The sequence below is a fragment of the Ursus arctos genome, unplaced genomic scaffold, assembly GCF_023065955.2.
Source record: "Ursus arctos isolate Adak ecotype North America unplaced genomic scaffold, UrsArc2.0 scaffold_8, whole genome shotgun sequence".
In the NCBI taxonomy this organism is placed as follows: Eukaryota; Metazoa; Chordata; class Mammalia; order Carnivora; family Ursidae; genus Ursus; species Ursus arctos.
In genome coordinates this window covers 29,064,521-29,085,695 of record NW_026623100.1, presented here as the reverse complement: position 1 = coordinate 29,085,695, position 21,175 = coordinate 29,064,521, and the positions used below count along the sequence as shown (strand labels likewise).

Here is a 21,175-nt window from a genome sequence, read left to right as displayed (position 1 = left end):
CCCACAAGAGAACCTAACATTATTGAAGTGTAATGCCTACAGTAATTGATTAAAAAAACCTAAGTGTCACTTATAATGTGGTTCCTGTGAGAAGACACAATTGGAATTCTAACTAGAGATTTCAATAACACATTTCTCTCCATTGTTCACTTAGGGTGCACATACATTCACATGGAAGAGGGTGGAGAATAAGCATCAAGATCATAAAAATTCAGATGGACATGAGATAGATACTAACTTGTAAACTGTATATTAACACTGGGACAGACCTTTTTTTACCCATGTAAAGGTATATTACAGAAGCATCTCTTTAAACATAGAGACTGACTTATGATGATGGCAAAATAAAATGTACTTACTCATCCAACTCTTCTTCTTCTGTTTTAGAACTATCAGCATAGAGGTACTTGCTCATGTCCACAGGTCTTACATTTTTTCTTTTTGTAGACTGAGGAGGAGAATCTTTTATAGTTACAAAAGTTTCTGGCTCATCGAATGGGTTCAAATACTGTGGAGTCTGTATCTCTTTAAAGGGATTATAGCTATTATTATAAAAAGATTCCTCTGATTTCTTAGGAGAAGCTGTTTCGGTGATGGGTTCTATAAAACAATACCAAAAAATGAATTAAATTAAATTATTATTATCTGATATTTTCTTACATTTTTAGTGTTTACATAAATAATCTTGAATTAATACTCTAGGAGGCTAAAAGAGTCAAAACAATAATATGTTTTAGAGGGGCTACGTTCAGAAGATGTGCTACCTAAGATCTTTGTCTACTTCTCCAGGAATGCTGCTCCCCAAGATGGCAGCTTTGAACAGGCTATTTTTATTTTTTAATTTAATTTAATTTGTAGAGGGGTAGGGGGAGAGGCAGAGAGAGAAGGAGAGAGAGAATTTTAAGCAGGCTCTGCACCCAGCATGGAGCCCAACATGGGGCTTGATCTCACAACCCTGAGATCATGACATGAGCCAAAATCAAGAGTCGGATGCTTAACCAACTGAGCCACCCAGGTGCCCCTAAAATGGCATCTTTGGAATATCCTTGGAGTCTCTAATATTATTAGCATTACAGTATGCCAATTTTTGAAATTTTAACCTTCTTAGAGGTACAATATTCTATTTATTATTTCATTTGTCTATACTGATATAAATTTTTTTTAAGAACATAAAGTGGATTAAATTTTGAAATTGTCTTTGGTAGTTACATAAGCAGAGACCGCTTAGGAAACTGAAAATTCATTCTGGACTGTATCAAATACATACCCACATATCACTGAATTTGTTTCACAAAGCCTTCCAAAAGTAGGTTTCTGTATGCTACAAGACCTTAAAATTTAGAGCTTTGAATGAGATGGCTGATTTTTTTTTTCAATATAACTTTGATCCAATAAGTACTCTATTTAATAATGTAAAGAACTAAGGTCAGAATTCTCAGATAGAAAGCACTATATTGAAATCATATTGTTAAGCTGATAGACATGTTACACCAAATTTTTCTAAATTTTATTGTTTTAAATTTCATTTTGAAAACCAAGGTACATTTAAAAATAAAATTCTGACTCCCAGCACAAAAAGCACTACAGCAGCATCATATCCTCCAATGATACTTATGAAGTGCTTAGTACCAGCCATTTTCTTCTTATGTGACTTAATATTTTAAAACAAAACTAGAATTTATAATAAAACTGTCCAACATTTGGTCATGGATTCTGATTAAAGTAAATGTTTTCTCAGACTGAAGAAAAGTTTCAGAAAGCCAACAATCAGAGGGTAGTTTAAAAGTTAATTTTAATTATGCCATGCAATTCTATCAAAATACTCTAGAAGGCAGAAAACTGGTTACTGAAATTCTCAAGAAAAATAACTATTTCATAGGTGACACTTCAAACAATTTAATCCAATTATTATAAAAATTTCATGACTGACATATTTATGACTTTGATATTTTAAAGTCAAGCTCCTTTTACTTATACTTTAGACAATAGCCCAGAAAACTTATTTTGTCTTTATACTGGAGAAAAACCTCTGAATTGAAATTCCATACACCATGGAGAAACAATTATAAAGTGTGAAAGAGAATTCATAAAATCATAATAAATACTGAAATTAATTTAAATAAATCTTAAACTTTAAATTTCAATTTAAATCTAGACTATGCTAGAGAAGAGACACAGTAACTGTGTAACTTTTTTAACACCAAGATAATATTCAAACTTAATGCTTCATTAGAATCTTTGTAATAATGTAAATGAGGCATTTTCTTTTTTCTATAGGGGAAAAGAGGCTGGAAAATTTTTGCCTATTCAATTTTTATTAACAAATATCAAGTTTCAAATGCTTGAGAAACCGACAAAACTAGTCAATGGAAATAAGATTTTTATTTTTACTTTCAGGAAGAGGATTGCAAAAATTGATCTAAGCAAATTCATCAGTTACAAAACCAAAAGCAAAAAAGTATTCAAACTATAGAGCACAGTTGAAGATGACAGAAATGGCAACAAAGAAGAGTTTAAAATGAGATTATTTTATATAAAAGCTAACAAACACATTTAATAACTTTCTAAGAGGGTCACTGACGCACAGAATGCCATGAATCTAAGAGGAGAATTGAAGCTGTAAAAGCGAATAAAAGAACCATCTAAACAACTTCAACACATTATTTTTTCCTTAAATGCTTTTGTTACTTGAGGATGTGAATTTTTCATCAATAAAAATTCAAAAATTATTTCTAAAAAAACAAGTATTCTTCTATTAGAAAATACTTAGACCAAAGACTCTAAGACATGTATATTTAAAGAAAATATTGGTTGTCACTTTTTTTTTTTTTTTTAGCTCTATAGGCATGGTTAAAGATTCTGAATCAGGTTGACTAACCTCTCCTAAATAGAAATACCATATTACATGTTATTCTGCTACTTCTTTCTATACCTCAGAAAACAGATCCACATATATTTTTAAAACTCTTTTTATTTGACTTTGAAATGGAAAGCTCAAATACTGATGTCTCAAAATATTTTGGTAATATTTATAAAACTCAGAATACTGAAATATATGTAATACACAATTGAGGAGAAGCCATGTGGCCAAAAGAAGACACTTATTAGGAATCTTAGCTCCAATTCCACTTCCATTTACCTAAAGTTCTTGTTCAATTCCTCTGGGCCTCAGCTTCCTAATCTATGAAAAGAGGCAGCTGAAGTAGATTACTTCCAAGATTCGTTATAACCATTACCATTGACATTTAAAATAATTCTTAATATATATATAGCTCACAAACAAAATAAAATCTCATTAAGTTAAATTTATGAAATTAAATTCTGGTAAGAAGGGAGAAAATAAGAGAAGGAGAAATGGATTACAAAATGATATTGCTCCACGTGAGCAAATCCTGAAAACCTCATTTCACTATGACAGGTAGTAACAAACTTCTTCAAAGCTCATGAGGACTTCATTAAGAGCAGTCTAAAAGATGTACACAATGGTTAATCATTCTTGCATTTACTTTGAAAAAACAGTTTAATTAAACAGAGGTCTCCCTCAACAGCTTTTTTTTTTTTTAACAGATTTTATTTATTTATTTGACAGAGAGAGAGGGAACACAAGCAGGGGGAATGGGAGAGGAAGATGCAGGCTCCCAGCAGAGGAGCCCGATGTGGGGCTCGTTCCCATAACGCTGGGATCACGCCCTGAGCCCAAGGCAGATGTTTAACGACTGAGCCACCCAGATGCCCCTAACTTCTTCAACAGCTCTTATCTAGGCTTTAAGAGTTCAAAACTATTTGATAGGAAAAATGACTCAGGAAAAAAAAAAAATTCCGTGGATGTATTCCTTATAAGTATGTTGCATATAGGATTACAGGGGTTTTCAATCTTTTTTTTGTCCCATGCTATTTACATGCACAACTTACTCTGACTATAATTCTCAGCCTAAGACATGGAAGGGGGTGCGGGAGTTCACTGGATTCTCAGAGGGTGAGGGCAGAGGACCTGACAGAGGGAGAAGCCATCCCACAACCCCAAAATCGGCATGTCTCACAACTTGACCTTACTTGGCAGGCTAATCTAATAAGCCATATGCCAGCTAGGTGAAATACTGTTATCTCTAACATTAAAGCTTTACCATCTAACTTGACGAAACTCTATCAAGAATTTAAAAATAACCCCCATGTAGAAGATGGGTAGAGAGGAAGGGTGAAATAGGTGAAGAGGATTCAGATTACACTTATTGTGATGAGCACTGAGTAACGTACAGATTTATTGAATCACTGTTTGGTATACCTGAAACCAATAAAACACTGCATATTAATTCTACTGGAATTAAAAAAAAAATAAGCCCCATGTAAATATTTATGTAAAATTTTTTTTTTCTTTAAAAACAATTCAATGGCAGCTACCCAGATTTGCGAATCAATTGCATTTAACACAGTATCATCATAAACAAAAATTATTTTGAATCTTTCAAAAAAATCTCTTCCTACATTACAATTCAAGATAACTTGACTTTATAAAGACTTTTAAAAGTACAGAAAAAGACTTGCTACCTTCTGAGTCAAGATCTCCAAATGGGTTTAATTCTGCTACATCAGGATCCCCAAATGGATTTAAAGTCACAGTGGCCAAGTCCTTTTCAGCTTCATCCAAAAAGTTCAGTTTGTTGATAAGCTCTGAAAATAAACCTATGTGTTAGTTCTATGATTGTAGTTAAGTATAATTCTTGATCGTTCAAAAAATATTTCAAATTGTAAAAATTCACACTAATAATACCTGCAAATAATAAGATATAGCATTTTACCTATGGCAGAATGCCATTCAAGTACTTTGTAGCATACCAACATTTTCAAATAAAACAAAACAAATATATGCATATTAACTTGAAACTTATATCAGATAATGAACTAGAGAAACTTTCATCAGAGTCTAATTTAATCCAATAAAAAAGTACTGTCACGGATTTTTAGAAAAATATCCTTCACTTCTAAATATGAATAATTCAAATGGGTTTAATGCAAGCAAATATTTTTAAAACAGTATAGTTATAATATATAAGCTAACTGAAGAAATACGGTCATGCAATATGATCTATTAATATAAGATATTTTAAAATCACTGCCTATCAAGGGCACTGTTACAAGGCTTTGCTAATGATGGTAAGTTATGTTGTTGCCTATTGGTACGCTACAAATTACCAAAGAAAACATTCAAGGAAAAGCACAAAGACAAAACTGACAGCTAATAAGTACAGACAAAAGTCAAGAGGTAGCAGGTCACAGTAAATACAGGCAATCAGAAGCAGAAAGAAAGGAAGAAAGCTCTTAGACCTTCAGAGGAACTGGCTGATTTAGCTGAAGGCATATTTGCTTGCTTTATGCAGTCATCTTGATCTTCATCTAAGCTGCTCAGAGCATTCAATTGGTTTACAATTTCTGTAAACAGAAGCCAGTCGAGACAAATGTAAGGTAAGGTCATTTAATTAAAGAGCCATAGAAGAATGCTGTTACTCAAAAAGACAAAGAGAGGGGATGTTTGGTTAATCACAAGAATACATTCAGAGGATGTTATTTTGATGGACTACAGCACATGTATTTAACCGAAAGTTACGTTGTACTCATTTTAAAATAGAAAAAAACATTTTGTTAAATTTATATTATTAATATAACCACTATGTTAATAAACACAAAACAAATATAATAACCCAAGAAGTTGACATTGGCTTTCAGTAACCACATTTTGTATTTATAAAACAGTGCTTTAGATGCAGTTAAAACAATAAAAAAAATGTTTCCTGATACTATAGAAAAGATGTACTATTTGTTTCATATTATAAATGCAAACTAAAGATTTTAAGATTTTATCTACACGAATCATGAACAGAAAAAGCACTTGTTCATGTTCTAGAATTTTAAAAATCAGCACAAAATAAGAAAAGCAGGCAACAGCTACTACTTTCTACTCCTGTTTTCTAAGGCAATTGTTGTTTTAAGGGAACTCTTGAGGATTGGCTTTAGGAAATCTTATAATTTAACCCTAGCCAAGGTTAGATAGAAAAATATTAAAATAAGATAGAATTCATTTTGTGCATAAATAGAATTTTTAACATGAGTCATATATATTTGGACAACTCTGAATATGTGCAATTACCATCCACGAAGTGAAAATTAGCTTGGAAAAAATAATAAAAGCCTACTGGGTTATTCTAGCTAATCCTTGCTGTTTCCAAAGTTACAACCTGGGAATAGCTTATGTATTAGGACAAACCAAACAGATCCAGATTATTCAGGGGGAAAGGGAAAAAAATGGTTAAAAATAGAAAAGAGTTGTAAATTCAACTTAAAAATGGTGTTCTTTAACACTGTGAATCTAAGTACACATTCAAAATTTTATTTTAACTAAATCACAGAATACACAATTGTAATAAGGTTGCCTTCATCCATTCATTTGTTGTTGAATAAATACCACTCTGTGCCAAGTATTATCCTTGGGACACAAAGATGAAAAAAACATATATGGTATTGCCCTTCTGGAACTTACATTCTGTAAAAATGTGAATATTGAAACAGATTTAGTAAATGACTACTAGAGTATTAGGTGGTCAGAAATACAAGTGTTATTTTACAGATCTTTGAGCTAAATATATATACACATTTGATAAACTTATTCAGTTCTTTTGTCTTGAACAGAAATACATTTTGCATCAATAAAATTGCTTGAGATAGTCAAGTAAACCACAGAACATAAGGAGTAAACACAATACCAACTGAACTCTTTGTGTGATTTTGAACAGTAAGAGTTGAAGAGTCAGGCTTTATAATATGTCTTCTTTCATTTTATTCTACCAAGAGTTTTAAACCCCACTCCCACTCAACCTAGTAAACTCCTCATTAAGATAGAGCTCATCCAGAAACTAGATCCTTTACCTCTCACAACTAGTTATAACGTTGTAATTTTTAAGGAAATATAATGGAGTGGAGGATCAGTGTGATTACCAGTCTTATTACTAGTTACATATTATTAAAAATTTGCAAATGATTTTTAACTTTGAAAGCATGAAAAAAAATATTAACAGCAGCAGCTAATATTTATTAAGCAGTGGGGAGGGCTTTGCATACATTACCAGCATTAATTCCCATAAATAGCCTGAGGTATTATTACTAATATCCACATTTTATCATGTATATTAGTAACATTTATTTGCACTGTATTCCCAGATGCACAATTACTAGGTTAAAAAACTTTATTTTTTAAAAAGTTTTATTTACTTATTTTAGAGAGAATGTGTGTGCAAGTTGGGGGGGGGGGCAAAGGGACAAAGAGAGAATCTGAAGCAGACTCCCCACTGAGCATGGAGGCTACCTGGGGCTTGATCTCACAATCCTGGGATCACCACCCCAGCTGAAACCAAGAGTTGGCTGCTCAACCAACTGAGCCACCTAGGTGCCTCTAGGTTAAAAACTCGAAAATAATACTCAGATTTGTTTTCTTTATATAGCTAATACATTTTAATTATTTTATAGTCAATGAAGGTAGAAATCAATCATTTTAAAAAATATCGTCTATAACGAGTAGCATTAGGGAATATCAAAGAAATATTAGACTTGGTCCTGTCTTTCTTTCTTTCTTTCTTTCTTTCTTTCTTTTAAGATTTTATTTATTCACTTGAGAGGGGAGAGAGAGAGCATGAGCAGAGGGGAGGGACAGAGAAAGAGGGAGAAGCAGATGCCTTACTGAGCATGGAGCCTGGTGTGGGGCTCGATCCCAGGACCCCAAGACCATGACCCAAGTAGCAGGCAGATGCTTAACCAAATGAGCAATCCAGGCATCCTGGGCATTTCTTTAAATAATACCAGGAGGACTCCATCACATGATTAAATTATTTACACTGTGATTCTTCTGAATGTTTAGAATGTTTCCTCCCCCTCATCCTGTTTTTAGTGACATTTAGTATCACTGATGACCATTTCCTCATTAACCCAAAATAATTTCTTCTTCTCATTGTAACTGATGAGTTGTCCTTCTTATCCTAGTTTTCCTATTTATCCATAACTTAAATAAATCTTTACATTCCTCCTAGAACTTCTGCTTCTAGAACTTTCATTCATATTAACAAAGTGAAAGGCAATAGTAATTAGCTATACCAAAACCTCCTCTATTTGGTATGCAAATAAATGTTAATTTAAATCATAGTAAGAGACAACCTCCAAAGAAATACCACTTACCTATTTAATAAATATTTATCAAATACTTGTTATATATCTTTGGTAGTACCTGCTCTCATGGCTTTATATTTTTGTGGGACAGACAAGTGAAGCATTATATAGTATAAGAATGATAAATATTATGATTGAGATATGCATTACAGGCCATGTGAAAGTGTAAGGGAGGCATACAGCTCAATCTAAAGTCAGGAAGGCCTTCTGAACTTATTAAATTTATTTAAATACAAGACATTATTATATTATTATTATTATTATTATTATTATTATTATTATTATTATAAAAGACAAAATGGAGAGCATTCTTCAGGACAAAAGGGAGACAAAAGAGAACAAGACACATTTGAAGAACTGCAAGTTGTTTGGGGTTTAAGATGCCAGAGGTAGAAAATAATGAGATGAGTATGGCAAATGCCCTATTCTAAAGATTATTGTGATCAAACCAAAGAATGTGAACTTTATTCTGAGAACTGTGGGAATCCACTGAAAAATCAAAATGTATATTTTAGAAACATCACTCCAGCAGCAGCAACATGGTGGCAGCATTTGGAAAAAAACAGAACAGGAAGAAAGGTCAGCATCATCACTCCACGAAAGGAGGCAATCAATAAATATTGGCTAATTAAAGAAAAAATTAAGAATAATGATTTGGTGGTAAATTTGACATGAGGGATAGGGAAAGGAATCTAGAACAAGTGTCAGCTTTCTGTCTTGGGTGACTATGTGGGTAGTATTCTACCACTGTGATGGGGGTTTGGTTTGGAACATACCAAGCTACAGGTGTCTGCGAAACTTCCCATGGAAATAATTCAATTGGCAGTCACAGATGTTGGGCTGGAGCATAAAATACATAATTTTGTTATGTATTTCTCCCTTTAAAAAAGCACTTTTCAGGGCACCTGGGTGGCTCAGTCAGTTAAGTGTCTGACTCTTGATTTCGGCTAAGGTCATGATCTCAGGGTTGTGAGACTGAGCCCCACACGAGGCTCTGCACTGGGCATGGAGCCTGCTTAACATTCTCTCTCTCTCGGGGTGCCTGGGTAGCGCAGTCGTTAGGCAACTGCCTTCGGCTCAGGGCGTGATCCTGGAGTTCCGGGATCAAGTCCCACATCGGGCTCCTCCGCTGGGAGCCTGCTTCTTCCTCTCCCACTCCCCCTGATTGTGTTCCCTCTCTCGCTCGCTGTCTATCTCTGTCAAAATAAATAAATTAAAAAAAAAAAAGGTTCTATCTCTCCTTCTCCAAAACAAAAATAAATTGATTAATTAATGGAAAAAAAAACTTTTGTTTTTTTAAATTTCCTACAGCCAATGTGTTTTATAATATATAATCAGAAAAAGTTTAAAATTTATAAGATTTATGACAAAAACTTATTCCCAGAATTGTTTTCAGTGGGAAGCTTTCTCAGTAGTATACTACCTTGACCAACACCCTTCCTGGCCCAATATATTTATATAATACCATATTACTGACTATAGTCTTGTTTCACCAAATATTTACACATTTGAAAAATGCTAAGGATGTTATGTAATAGCACAAACAAATTTCTACCCCAGTGCTACTCAAATTGAGCAATAAACTTGTAGTGTAAAACTTAGTCATAGCAACAGTGTGTTAGTCTGGACTTGCTTCACATTGCTGAGAATAAGAAGGAAAACTAAATTAGGGGCAGGCAATCGAACCAAAGGGTCAAGTAATTTGAGACTCTCCTTTACTGTTAGGAAGGCAAAAGAAGATAGAAATTGGCCACAAGAGATTATCACGTTGAACAAAAAAAGGTGGTTGGGGTGGTGGTATTAAGAGTAGGAGATGTTTTCCTTTTGAGAAAGTCTGTAGCTGAGTTAAAAGAAGAAGAAAAAATAAGCCGCCTAGAGCTAGAACATACCTACAAATCTTGTAGCATCCTCATTGTTCCCTCTAAAGCATAACAAGATTCAGTACAGGTCTATCTCATTTTAAGATGGTCTAAGATAGTAACCTTTCAACTTCCTAGCAGAGATCAAGGTTCAAAAGATGTCACTTTTCTCAAAGGCTCAGGTCCATAAATATTTGATTCATGGATATAACTAATGCGTTTAAAAATATGATTTTTAATCCCATGGTGTATCACAATAGGGCTGCTTCACAAAGCGGCTACTTCAGGCAGAAAAGTAGACATTGAGTAGTCGGCCCCCAGGAGCTCCAAGAGCTTACTCTTAATTAATTAGTAAACCTCAGTGGCTTATTCTTATGATCCAAGTTGCTCCCAATTTTTTTTTTTAAAGTCTCTCAACCATAAGCCCTTTCTAGTTTGGCCAGACTCTCTTAATCTTCATAAGAAGACAACTTTAAAACATAGTAGTCCACAATTTCTCACCTACCATTTATTCTTCAACTCACTGCACTGTTTTTATGTCCACCTTTATCCATCACCCTTACCAAAATTGTTCTCACTGAGGTCACCATTGCATAGTCTAGATGGCAAGTATACTAGATACCTTTCAGCTCTTATACTTGATCTCTGTATGAATAAATGTAATTAGCCCTTCCTTCCTTGAAATTCCTTTTGCCCCTTCCAGGACAATAGTACCACCTGGTTCTCCTAGCTCTTTGATAGTTCTGTCTTGGTCTCATTTAATGATAACTATTCATCCCCCACCTCTTAAATATTATCATTCCCTAGAACTCCATCATAGGTCCTATTCTTTTTTTTCTCCCTAAATGCTCTTGCTGGAAGAATTCATCTACTCTCCTGGCTTAATGCAGAAATGCAGATAATCCTCAGATATTTAGTAAGTACTAGACTTGACTACTGGGCATTTTCACCCTAATGACCTGAGACATTCCCCTCACACAATTACACAAAAAATGGAATCAAATAGCTGTATATCTATGTCACGTTCATCTTTCATCTCTGAAACACAGCAATTTTTAGCAAGGTTGGGACTTAACACATGTTGTAAGTGAATGAATGAATGAACTAAATGAGTCACAATATTGGCATTGCATTTGGAGAGGCAGAAATATCTAACTTTATTTTTTAATTACAGAAATAGTATTTTTAATCTATGTGTTTATCTATATGTCTATCTATATATCTATACATGTATCTATATTTCATTTACCTATAGAAGTGTTATAGTTTAAGCCATATCTCCCCAAAATTTGGCTTAAAACAACAAATTACAATCTCTCACACTTCTATGGAGTGACTGGACTTAGTGGGGTGGTTCATTACAGTTAGATCGGGACTGGGGCTGAAGTCATTTGAAAGCTTGAACTGGGATGGATGTCCAAAATGGCTTCTTCACTTGCATGTTTGGTATTTCAGTTGAGAAAGCAGAAACAAGTGGAGGTTGGGCAGGCATATCTCTCTCCCAAACTGTCCTGTCCACATAGTTAGTTTGGAGTTCGTCTCAGCACAGCAATCTCAGGGTGGCTGGACTTTTTTACATGGCAGCTGGCCTTCCCCTGAACATGCTTTATAAGAGGGGGCCAGGTAGATGATATGAGGCACTTTATGACTTAGCTTTAGAGGTCACGAAGTGTTACTTCCACGACCAATTCTATGGTTTAAAGTAATTCGCAGGGCTAGCCCAGATGCAAGAGAGAGGACTATCAAAGGGCATGAATAGTAGGAAGCATGATTCACTGAGAGACAATTTTTAAAGACTAGCTACCACACGGACCAATAAATCAGAAAGTTGGAAAGCACTTATTTTCTTACTAATCTAATATACTTAACAGTAATTTTTATGTTACCTTCTAGGATTTTTCATATGCACTATGTGAAAGGCACAAACCTTAAATTGTATAATTCAATGAATTTTGATAAATGTATACCACCCACGTAACCCAAGATCCAGAATATTTGCATCACCCCCTTGAGTTTCCTCATGCCTCTTTTCAATCAATCCCCAACACCACAGGCTATCACCATCACACAGGATTGGTTTTGCCTCTTCCAGAACGTCACATAAATGGACTTCTTGCATTCAGCATATGGTTTTGAAATACATTCATGATGTTGAACATAACAACTGTTCATTTTTATTGAAAGGCATTCCATTCATGAATATACAGCTGACCCTTGAACAACATGAGTTTGAACTTACACTAGATTTTTTTCGATACATACAATACAGTCCTATAAATAAATGTATTTTCCTTATGACTTTAATAACATTCTCTTTTTTCTAGCTTACTTTATTGTAAGACTACAGTATATAATACATATAAAACAAGGGTTAATCAACTGTTTATGTTATCAATAAGGCTTTTGGTTAACAGAAGGCTATTAGTAGTTAAGTTTATGGGGAGTCAAAAGTTACAAATGGATTTTGGACTACCCAGGGAGTTGACACACCTCACCCCCATGTTGTTCAAGGGTCAACTGTACTACAGTCTATGTAGCCACTGCCCTATTGATGTACACCTGAGCTGTTTCCAGTTCAGGGCTATTATGAATTAAAATGCTATGAACATTTTTGTACAAATCTTTTTGTGGACATGTGTTTTTACTTCTTTTGGATAAATATCAAGGAGCGGAGTTACTGGGGCACCTGGGTGGGTTAGTTGTTAAGCGTCTGCCTTCGGCTCAGGGCGTGATCGCGGTGTTCTGGGATTGAGCCCCACATCAAGCTCCTCTGCTGGGAGCCTGCTTCTTCCTCTCCCACTCCCCCTGCTTGTGGTCCCTCTCTCACTGGCTGTCTCTATCTTTGCCAAATGAATAAATAAAATCTTTTAAAAAAAAATTAAAAAATTAAAAAAAAAGGAGTGGAATTACTAGGTCAGAGGTAGTATATGTTTAGTGTTATAAGAAATTCCCCAAGTGATCGTACCACTTTACCAACAATGGATGAAAGTTCCAGTTAGCGCACATCCTTGCCAATATTTAGTATTGTCAGTCTTATAACCATTCTACTGGGTGTGGAATTATAAACGCATTGTGATTTTAATTTGCTTTCCTTATCGCAAGTGAAGCTGAGATCATTTCCATGGGATTACTGGCCAGTGATATAGCTTTCTTTGGGGACCACATATTCAATTTCTTGACCATTTTCTTAAAAAATAGGGTTGGGGTGCCTGGTTGGCTCAGTCAGTAGAGCATACAACTCTTAATCTTGGGGTTGTAAATTTGAGCCCCACGTTTGGTGTAGAGATTACTTAAAATAAAATCTTTAAAAATAAGTTTTTTTAAATAGGGTTGTGTTTTTACTACTGAGATGTCACACATCTAAAAAAATCTATTCTGAATGCAAGACATGTCAGATATCTACTTGGTGAATATTTTCTTCTAGCCTGTGACTTACCCATACATTTTCTCAATTATCTATTTTGATGAGCATTAAGTTTTTAATTTTGATGAAGTTTAATTTATCAAACTTTTCTTTCATGTTTACTCACCTATGTCTTATGTATGAACACTCTGCCTGTACTCAGGTCACAAATACATTGTTCCTATTTTTTTTTTCTCCCCAGAAGCTTTATTGTTTTAGCTTTTACATTGGAAGTCTATGATCGACCTTGAATTAATGTTTATATATCCTGAAAGGCAGGAATTGAGGCTCATCTTTTCCACGTGGACATCTGAGTGTTTCAAAATAATCTGTTGAAAAGACTTCCTTTCCTCACTGAATTATGCTGTACCTTTGTTGAAAATTAATTGGCGAAAGAAGTTGGGGTCTACTTCAGAACTTTGTTTCGTTCCACTGACCTATGCCAATACCATACTATATTGATTATTATACCTTCATAGTAAATCTTGCTGTCAAGTAGTATTAATATTATGATCCTGTTCTTTTCCAAAATTGTATTGTTATTCAGGTCCTTTGCATTTCCAAATATATTTTAAAGTCAGCTTTTCAATTTCTATATATTTTTTTAAAAAAGCCTGCTAGGATTATGACTGGCACTGAGTTGGATCTACAGATTGACTTGGGAAGGACTGAAATCTTAATAATATTGAGTCTTCTCATCTGTGAATATATAGAACATTTCTCCATTTATTAAGGTCTTCTGTAATTACCTTCAGTATTTTTATTACAGTTTTCAATGTAGAGGTTTTTCTACATCTTTTATTAAATTTATTTCTAAGTATCTATACCATTTTTAGCCTCAATTGTAAATGGAATTATTTTGTTAATTTCATTTCCCAAATGTTTGTTGTTCATATATAAAAATAGATTTTTTCTATATTAATCTTATATCCTGTGACCTTGCTAGGATCTCCAGTATCATGTTAAACATAAGTGGTGAAAGCAAAACATCTTTGCCTCATTCCCAGTCTTAGGAGAAAAGTATTCAATAATTTACCATTACATATGATATTAGCTGCAGCTTTTCATAGATATTCTTAATCAAAATGAAGAAATTCTCTTACATCGAAATCTTGCTGAGAAACTTGGTACTGAATTTTGTCAAACACTCCTTTTTATATATCTATTGAGATGATTATATGGTTTTTCTCCTTTATTCTGTTAATTGGTTAAACCAACCTCTCATCCTAGGACAAATCCTCAGAGAATGCATATCAGTACTTAGAATATTCATTGTCTTCTGGCACCTCCCCTAAATATTGGAAAGCTTCTAACTTTCTCTTGAGAGCTCTCACTTACATTCTGGCCCTGTCAGATGGGCTCTCAGTATCACCAGAATTCTTCTGGAGTTTCCTACGGAGGCAGGGAGGCCTAGAGAATGTTGTCATTAGTACAAAGCAACATTAATTAGGGTTTAAGAGTGACAAAGAAAGGAGGATGAATTTGTAATCTCTATCTTCTGCCACTTCTGGTCTCTGAGTTGACGTACTTGAGTTCTAAACACTAGTAGGAGAGGGGCGCCTGGGTGGCTCAGTTGTTAAGCATCTGCCCTCAGCTCAGGGTGTGATCCTGGAGGTCTGGGATCGAGCCCCACGTCAGGCTCCTCCGCTGGGAGCCTGCTTCTTCCTCTCCCACTCCCCTTGCTTGTGTTCCCTCGCTTGCTGGCTGTCTCTATCAAATAAATAAATAAAATCTTTCAAAAAATAAAGAAATAAATAAACACTAGGAGGAGATATTCTTACTGTCTTCGGTTTCTCTTACTAGGGTCCTAAATTCCTTTAAAAAGGAGGTAGTTGTGATAACTTATCAACTTTTTAGCTCAATGGATCATAAATGCTCCTAGCTTTCTGATTTTACACCGTTTTCCAATCTTAATACCTAAATAAAAGATGCAATATTCCAGAAATTCTTATCCTTTACAAAGAACTCCAAAATAGCGGCCATTTTTATTCTATTATTTTATATAGCCCACAGCAAGCCTATGATTTTGTTCATTAGTATCCTAGGTATTGGAGAGTAAATGGCCAGGTAAAAACCGGAAGCAAATTAATGGATGTATTATTCTCTGACCACAGTCCCAAGTTCATTGTGAGAGACCTTCTACTCAAAGGAAGAAGACCTGTTTTTCCCCATTCATAGTCCTAGTGAGTAGGACACGTAATGTCAGAGGTTAGGCTAAGGCTTCCCATAATCAACTTTAGCTCTTCAAATATGAACTGTTATCTCCTCTACTACCATCTATGTTTAAGATTATATTCTCTGAAGTGAGTCAATATGTCACTCTTCCTCCTCCCAAATTAACTTTACAAACTATAGGAAAGGGATTAATAAACACCAGGCAATAGTGCTTATGGTAAAAATGAATCTTAATTTATAAACTGCATCTGGATGGGAAGACTCTGAATGGACTATATACCTGATGGAAGGCCACAGTTTTGGGCTTTTCTGATTGTGGACTCATAACTAGGCACTTCCATTACAGAGACCCTGGAAGCTATACCTATTAAGCTATTTCAAAAGATACCAGCTCTTGGGCAGCATGGATTCGAAACCAAGGCAATCCCTGCTTTTAACTATGTGGATCTACTCTCCTTGTATGCAAGCTGTCATGTGGAGATAGAGGTCAAAAAATAGCACCTGGGATGCTGTGAGGACTCCAGTGAAAAAAGAATGCTCTGCTGGCATGCTGCTGTGTTTCTGTGTTTCTAATATCCTTCTAAGTGAATCTAATGCTTAGTTCAGTGACCTGAATAGGTCACATAAGCCTGAATGTCTGGTTGAACCTAAGCAGAATCCTTGGTTATCTTTGCAACGGCTTTAAGTATACTGGTATCTTCCTGGTATTTCATAATGTCTGAGTTTCTCCAATAATGCTCTGCTATAAACTGCTTCAGCTGAACCTGACTTTCTGAGATGTATTCAACAGGACATTGTTATTTATGGAGGAATCTTTTTTCCTTCTTGTTGATATGTATTCAGAAATTCAACAGAAATCCCAAAGATGGTCATATTGCTATACAGCGGTTCATGCATTCTGAGGTTGCCATATACAGATGGAGGCACACTGACTGTTTTAAAATCATATATGTTTTCTAACACTGGCTATAATAAACTTTCCCACTAATAGGCTTTGTTTCTCCATTTCCAAGGCCTATTATTCCCACTACATTTCAGTGATTCTTCTAATTGTAATTCAAAATTTCCTTGCCCATTTACTGGTGCTGCCCCTCTGTAGAATGCACCTGTACATAACAGTATCAATAAAAGGTTTCTGTCTAAGAGCCAGTTCCAAAATATGTTTCCAGTTAGCCGTGAATTTTGTCTCAGAGACAACAGGGTAGGGATTTTTAATCAATCCAAGTACAGATATCACGAATTTATGTTTACCTTATAGCAAAGACTGTAATTTCAGAAGATAATATTTGTTAATTATTATTGATCTAACAGCAATATTCCATAAGAAATCATGGACTAAATGAATAGCCTCTAGGTTTCAATCTAAAGTATCACAAAATAATTTAACAGTCTGTTCCCTCAGGAAGTTTGCAGCTTAGTTGGGGAAATAATATATCCATATAATTTTTACTGATATGTGATTGCATTTTATGCATTTATATTGCAATATAAAGATATAATTAATAGAGGCAAAATTTAAAATAACGATTCTTTCCTCCATAAACATTCTGTCAGCAATTTCAAAACTGCAAGGAAGAGTGAATATAAGCTGTGTTTAAATTACTGCCACTTTAACTGGTAAATAAAAATACCACCATACTTTATTTGTACCATGTTTATAAAATGCATTCATTTTGTTTAGTCTTTTTTTTTTTTTTTAAGATTATTTATTTATTTATTTGACAGAGAGAGAGACAGCCAGCGAGAGAGGGAACACAAGCAGGGGAGTGGGAGAGGAAGAAGCAGGCTCCCAGCGGAGGAGCCCAATGCGGGGCTTGATCCCAGGATTCCGGGATCACGCCCTGAGCCGAAGGCAGACGCTTAACGACTGAGCCACCAAGGAGCCCCTCATTTTGTTTAGTCTTAACCTATTGCTTTAACATTACTGTTGTTAAATTTTAATATATTTTTAACTATCTTCAAACTACTTTACCAAAACATTTTTAGAGTGGTAGTGCTGGTGCTAAAAAAAAATTCCTGAAAAATAATAAGTTTGGAATGGAATTTACATGTGCTAAAAAATGCAACTAAGGAAGCCAAACAAATGCCATAACATGCAGTTGGTGCTATTAATTTAAGTGACTGTACTCTGCAAATATAATAGAGGAAAAAAAAGTAACATCAAAGCAAAAATATGCTACAATGACTGTGGATTGACTTAGAGCATGCATCTAATCCCCACTGTCCCCACCTACCCTGCTCCCTCAACACACATTCTGCATTCATTACTTTTGGAAAACTAGTCTTGAATTATTTAAGGTTTGAATTATGTCTCCTCCAGATCACATGCCTTCTATAAAATGGGACCACTCTACCCTGAATTAGGTAGGATATGAGTAAAGCTCAAATAAATGGAACAAGATAATAAGCCAGAGTGATCAGTATGGGCTAAAATAAGAGATGGAAGTCCCTTCATTGGTTTATGGCCTTTCAGTTAACACATCTTAAATTCTCAATATGTTCCAGACAATGTGCCAGAAGCTAGTGATGAAAAAATGATTAGAACACAGTCTCTACCTTGAAGGAATTTCAGAAAATGGGGAAAAGAAATACATAAATAAATAATAACACAAAATAGTAAAATTCCAAAGAAATCTTGGATCATCATAAGTTGCATTAAAACAACTTCTTTGATTAGGGTCAGAGAATTTTAGGCTACCTAAAAGAAAGCTATTCCTGCTACAAGAATTTTAGAAAATAAGGTGTATGTGTATGATTAGGCAATAAGGGTTACTATGGTCTGAATGTTTGTGTCCTCCCAAAATTCATATGTTGAAATCTTAATTCCCAGTGTGATGGTATTAGGAGGTGGGACCTTTGGGAGAGGATTAGGTCATGAGGGCAGAGCCTTCATGAATAAGATTAATGCCCTTCTAAAAGGGGCCCCAAAGAGATCCCTTGCCCCCTTCCACCGTGTGAGGAATACAATGAGAAGTCTATGACCCAGAAGAGGGCCCTCATCCAACTGTGCTGGCACCTTGACCACAGACTTCCAGCCTCCGGAACTGTGAGAAATAAATTTCTGTTGTTTATAAGGTACCCATCTGTGGTATTTTGTTGTAGCAGCCCAAACAGACTAAGACAAGGGCTTAACTATAAAATCTAATTATTAATGAATATTTTCATTATATCTACAATTTGTTCAAAAATATTGTCCCTTCTTTTCAATAACCAGCATAAAACTTCTTACATATTGTTATCACCTTTTCCCCCCACTGCTATGACCAAAACAGTACAACATTGCTCAAAACAGCTCTGAAAATATGTGGGTTTTTTAAATTCCTACTTATGGTAGTAGTGTCTAATTGAGATTTAGTTTTAACCAAAAGCCATCTACAAAGAACAAACCATATTCTCCAATTAAAAGATCAAATTATATCCCACTGCAGTTATAAACATTCATGCTATAAGAAAATGCCTGCATTTGTAAACAGTACAATAGTAGCACAAGGGCTGGAATGGTCAAGCTTAAGAGGGAGTAGGCATGAAAGGCTTCCCAGAGTATATGTCAATAAAATTAAATTTTGAAAGATAGGTAAAAGTCACTGGTGGTGGTAAAGGAAGGTTACTAACTTATCCTTCCTGAAGTACTTCAGCTAGTCAAATAAAAGAAAGAACTCAAAGATAGGTAAGACATGGCATTTTTAAAAAGTACTGTATAAATGTTGCTGACATCAATTATGAACATAATGCAAATGTCTGCATATATTATTGAAAAAAACACCTAAAATATTATTGAAATAAAAATAATAGCCAGGAAGGGCTAGAGGGAGGGGTTCAATTAAAAGTGAAAATAATATTGAATTTCTCATCTTACATGAGGTAAGTCAACACATTCTGTTTTATTCATTTATTATTTTTTTCAAAGACTTTATTTTTACGTAATCTCTACACGCAACATGGGGCTAGAACTCATAACCCTGAAATCAAGAGTGACACACTCTACTAACTTAGCCAGCCAGGTACCCCTGTTTTATTTTTAATGTTATTAGAGAAATATAGGTTCATTTATTTATCCATCTGGCTTATTTATCTTAGAGGATAGTACATGAAAATGAAAACAGAATGTATAACTTCCAAATTAGTCTATTAAAAAATGCTTAAATAAAGAACATTTGAGAATGGTAAAATTTAAGGGGTAGATGGGAAAAAAATTAGAAAATTCTCAAATAAAATATAAAGTAATATAAGTGAAATTAAGTATGCAGTTATCAAAAAATATAACTATTAAGGGCAAAGAATATAAAGACAGGTAAACCAAACACTGTTTTTAAGAGAAGTACTTAATACAGGTTAAAAGAAAGTGATAAATACACTAGGAAACTACAAATATAAAAAAAGCGTGAGTTACAAATATTAACATCAGGCAAAATTTCTGGGCAAAAGGCATTAAACGGGGGCAAACTGATCAAATTATAATCCATAATGAAACTATTAGAAAATTAGTTTTTATGCACTAAAGAATTTAGTATTGAAATTCTCTTTCACAAATGAACTATACAAAAAGAATAAGAATATAAATGACTAAAACGTTAAAGTTTGGTCTAATATATGCTGAATCAAATAAATAGAATATACATGTAAAAACATACTTACGGAAAATTTACAAAAATAAATCATACATCTAGACTACAAAGAAAAAGACTACTCATCTGAGATTGAAATTTGAAAGTCTTCAGAACTTTATTTGAATAAATTTAAAAAAGAAATAAACTATAAATAAATAAAGCCCCTGATAAAACACACTCTCCTAAATAACCTTGGGTTAAATAAATCAAAATGTCAATCATAAATTAGAAAATACTAACTTATAAAATTTGTACAGGACAAAACATCCATCTTTGCATACGATCTGATCAATTCCTTAAAATAAATATCTAGAAATGGAGTGGAAGTGAACATCACTGGAGTTGAGAAAGTCAAGGAAGTTTTTAGCTAAGGAGTTAAATGGGTCATGTGATCAATGGAAATTCCACACCCCCCAAACATTACGATAGTAAGAGTTGAGGCTGAGCCAAGAGATGGCTGCCAAAGTGCCGTATGAATTTGGAAACATTCACCAAGAGGTAAATACATGATAGAAGTCATGGGATATCAGGGGCGCCTGGGTGGCACAGCGGTTAAGCGTCTGCCTTCAGCTCAGGGCGTGATCTCGGCATTATGGGATCGAGCACCACATCAGGCTCCTTTGCTGTGAGTCTGCTTCTTCCTCACCCACTCCCCCTGCTTGTGTTCCCTCTCTCACTGGCGGTCACTATCTCTGTCAAATAAATAAATAAAATCTTTAAAAAAAAAAAAGTCATGGGATATCAATACAGAAATTTAGAACAATTCATTAGCTGAAAGAAGTTCATCGTGCTTGATTTTCACTCCAATAATGAAGGTATAATATCAATTACTCAAGTATGATAGCCAGATTATCAATAAATATTTATTGACCAATCAGCTATAAAGAATACCTGCATGGAAGCTTCTAGATATAAGGATACAT

General features: G+C 34.5%; 1 protein-coding gene across 20 annotated transcripts in view; it reads right to left on the bottom strand.

Moving 5' to 3' along the window:
• EHBP1 (EH domain binding protein 1) overlaps positions 1-21,175 on the bottom strand; it is a 519,124-nt gene that overhangs the window by 175,813 nt on the left and 322,136 nt on the right. For 19 of the 20 annotated variants that reach the window (XM_057308933.1, XM_057308930.1, XM_044377838.3 and 16 more), the window contains 2 exons: positions 4,546-4,668; positions 360-600 (listed from right to left, as the gene is read on the bottom strand). In XM_057308933.1, coding sequence (XP_057164916.1) covers positions 360-600; positions 4,546-4,668 — 364 coding nt within the window. Of the gene's footprint in view, positions 1-359; positions 601-4,545; positions 4,669-5,322; positions 5,428-21,175 lie in introns of all 20 variants that reach the window. The other variant, XM_048222540.2, reaches the window with a different exon arrangement.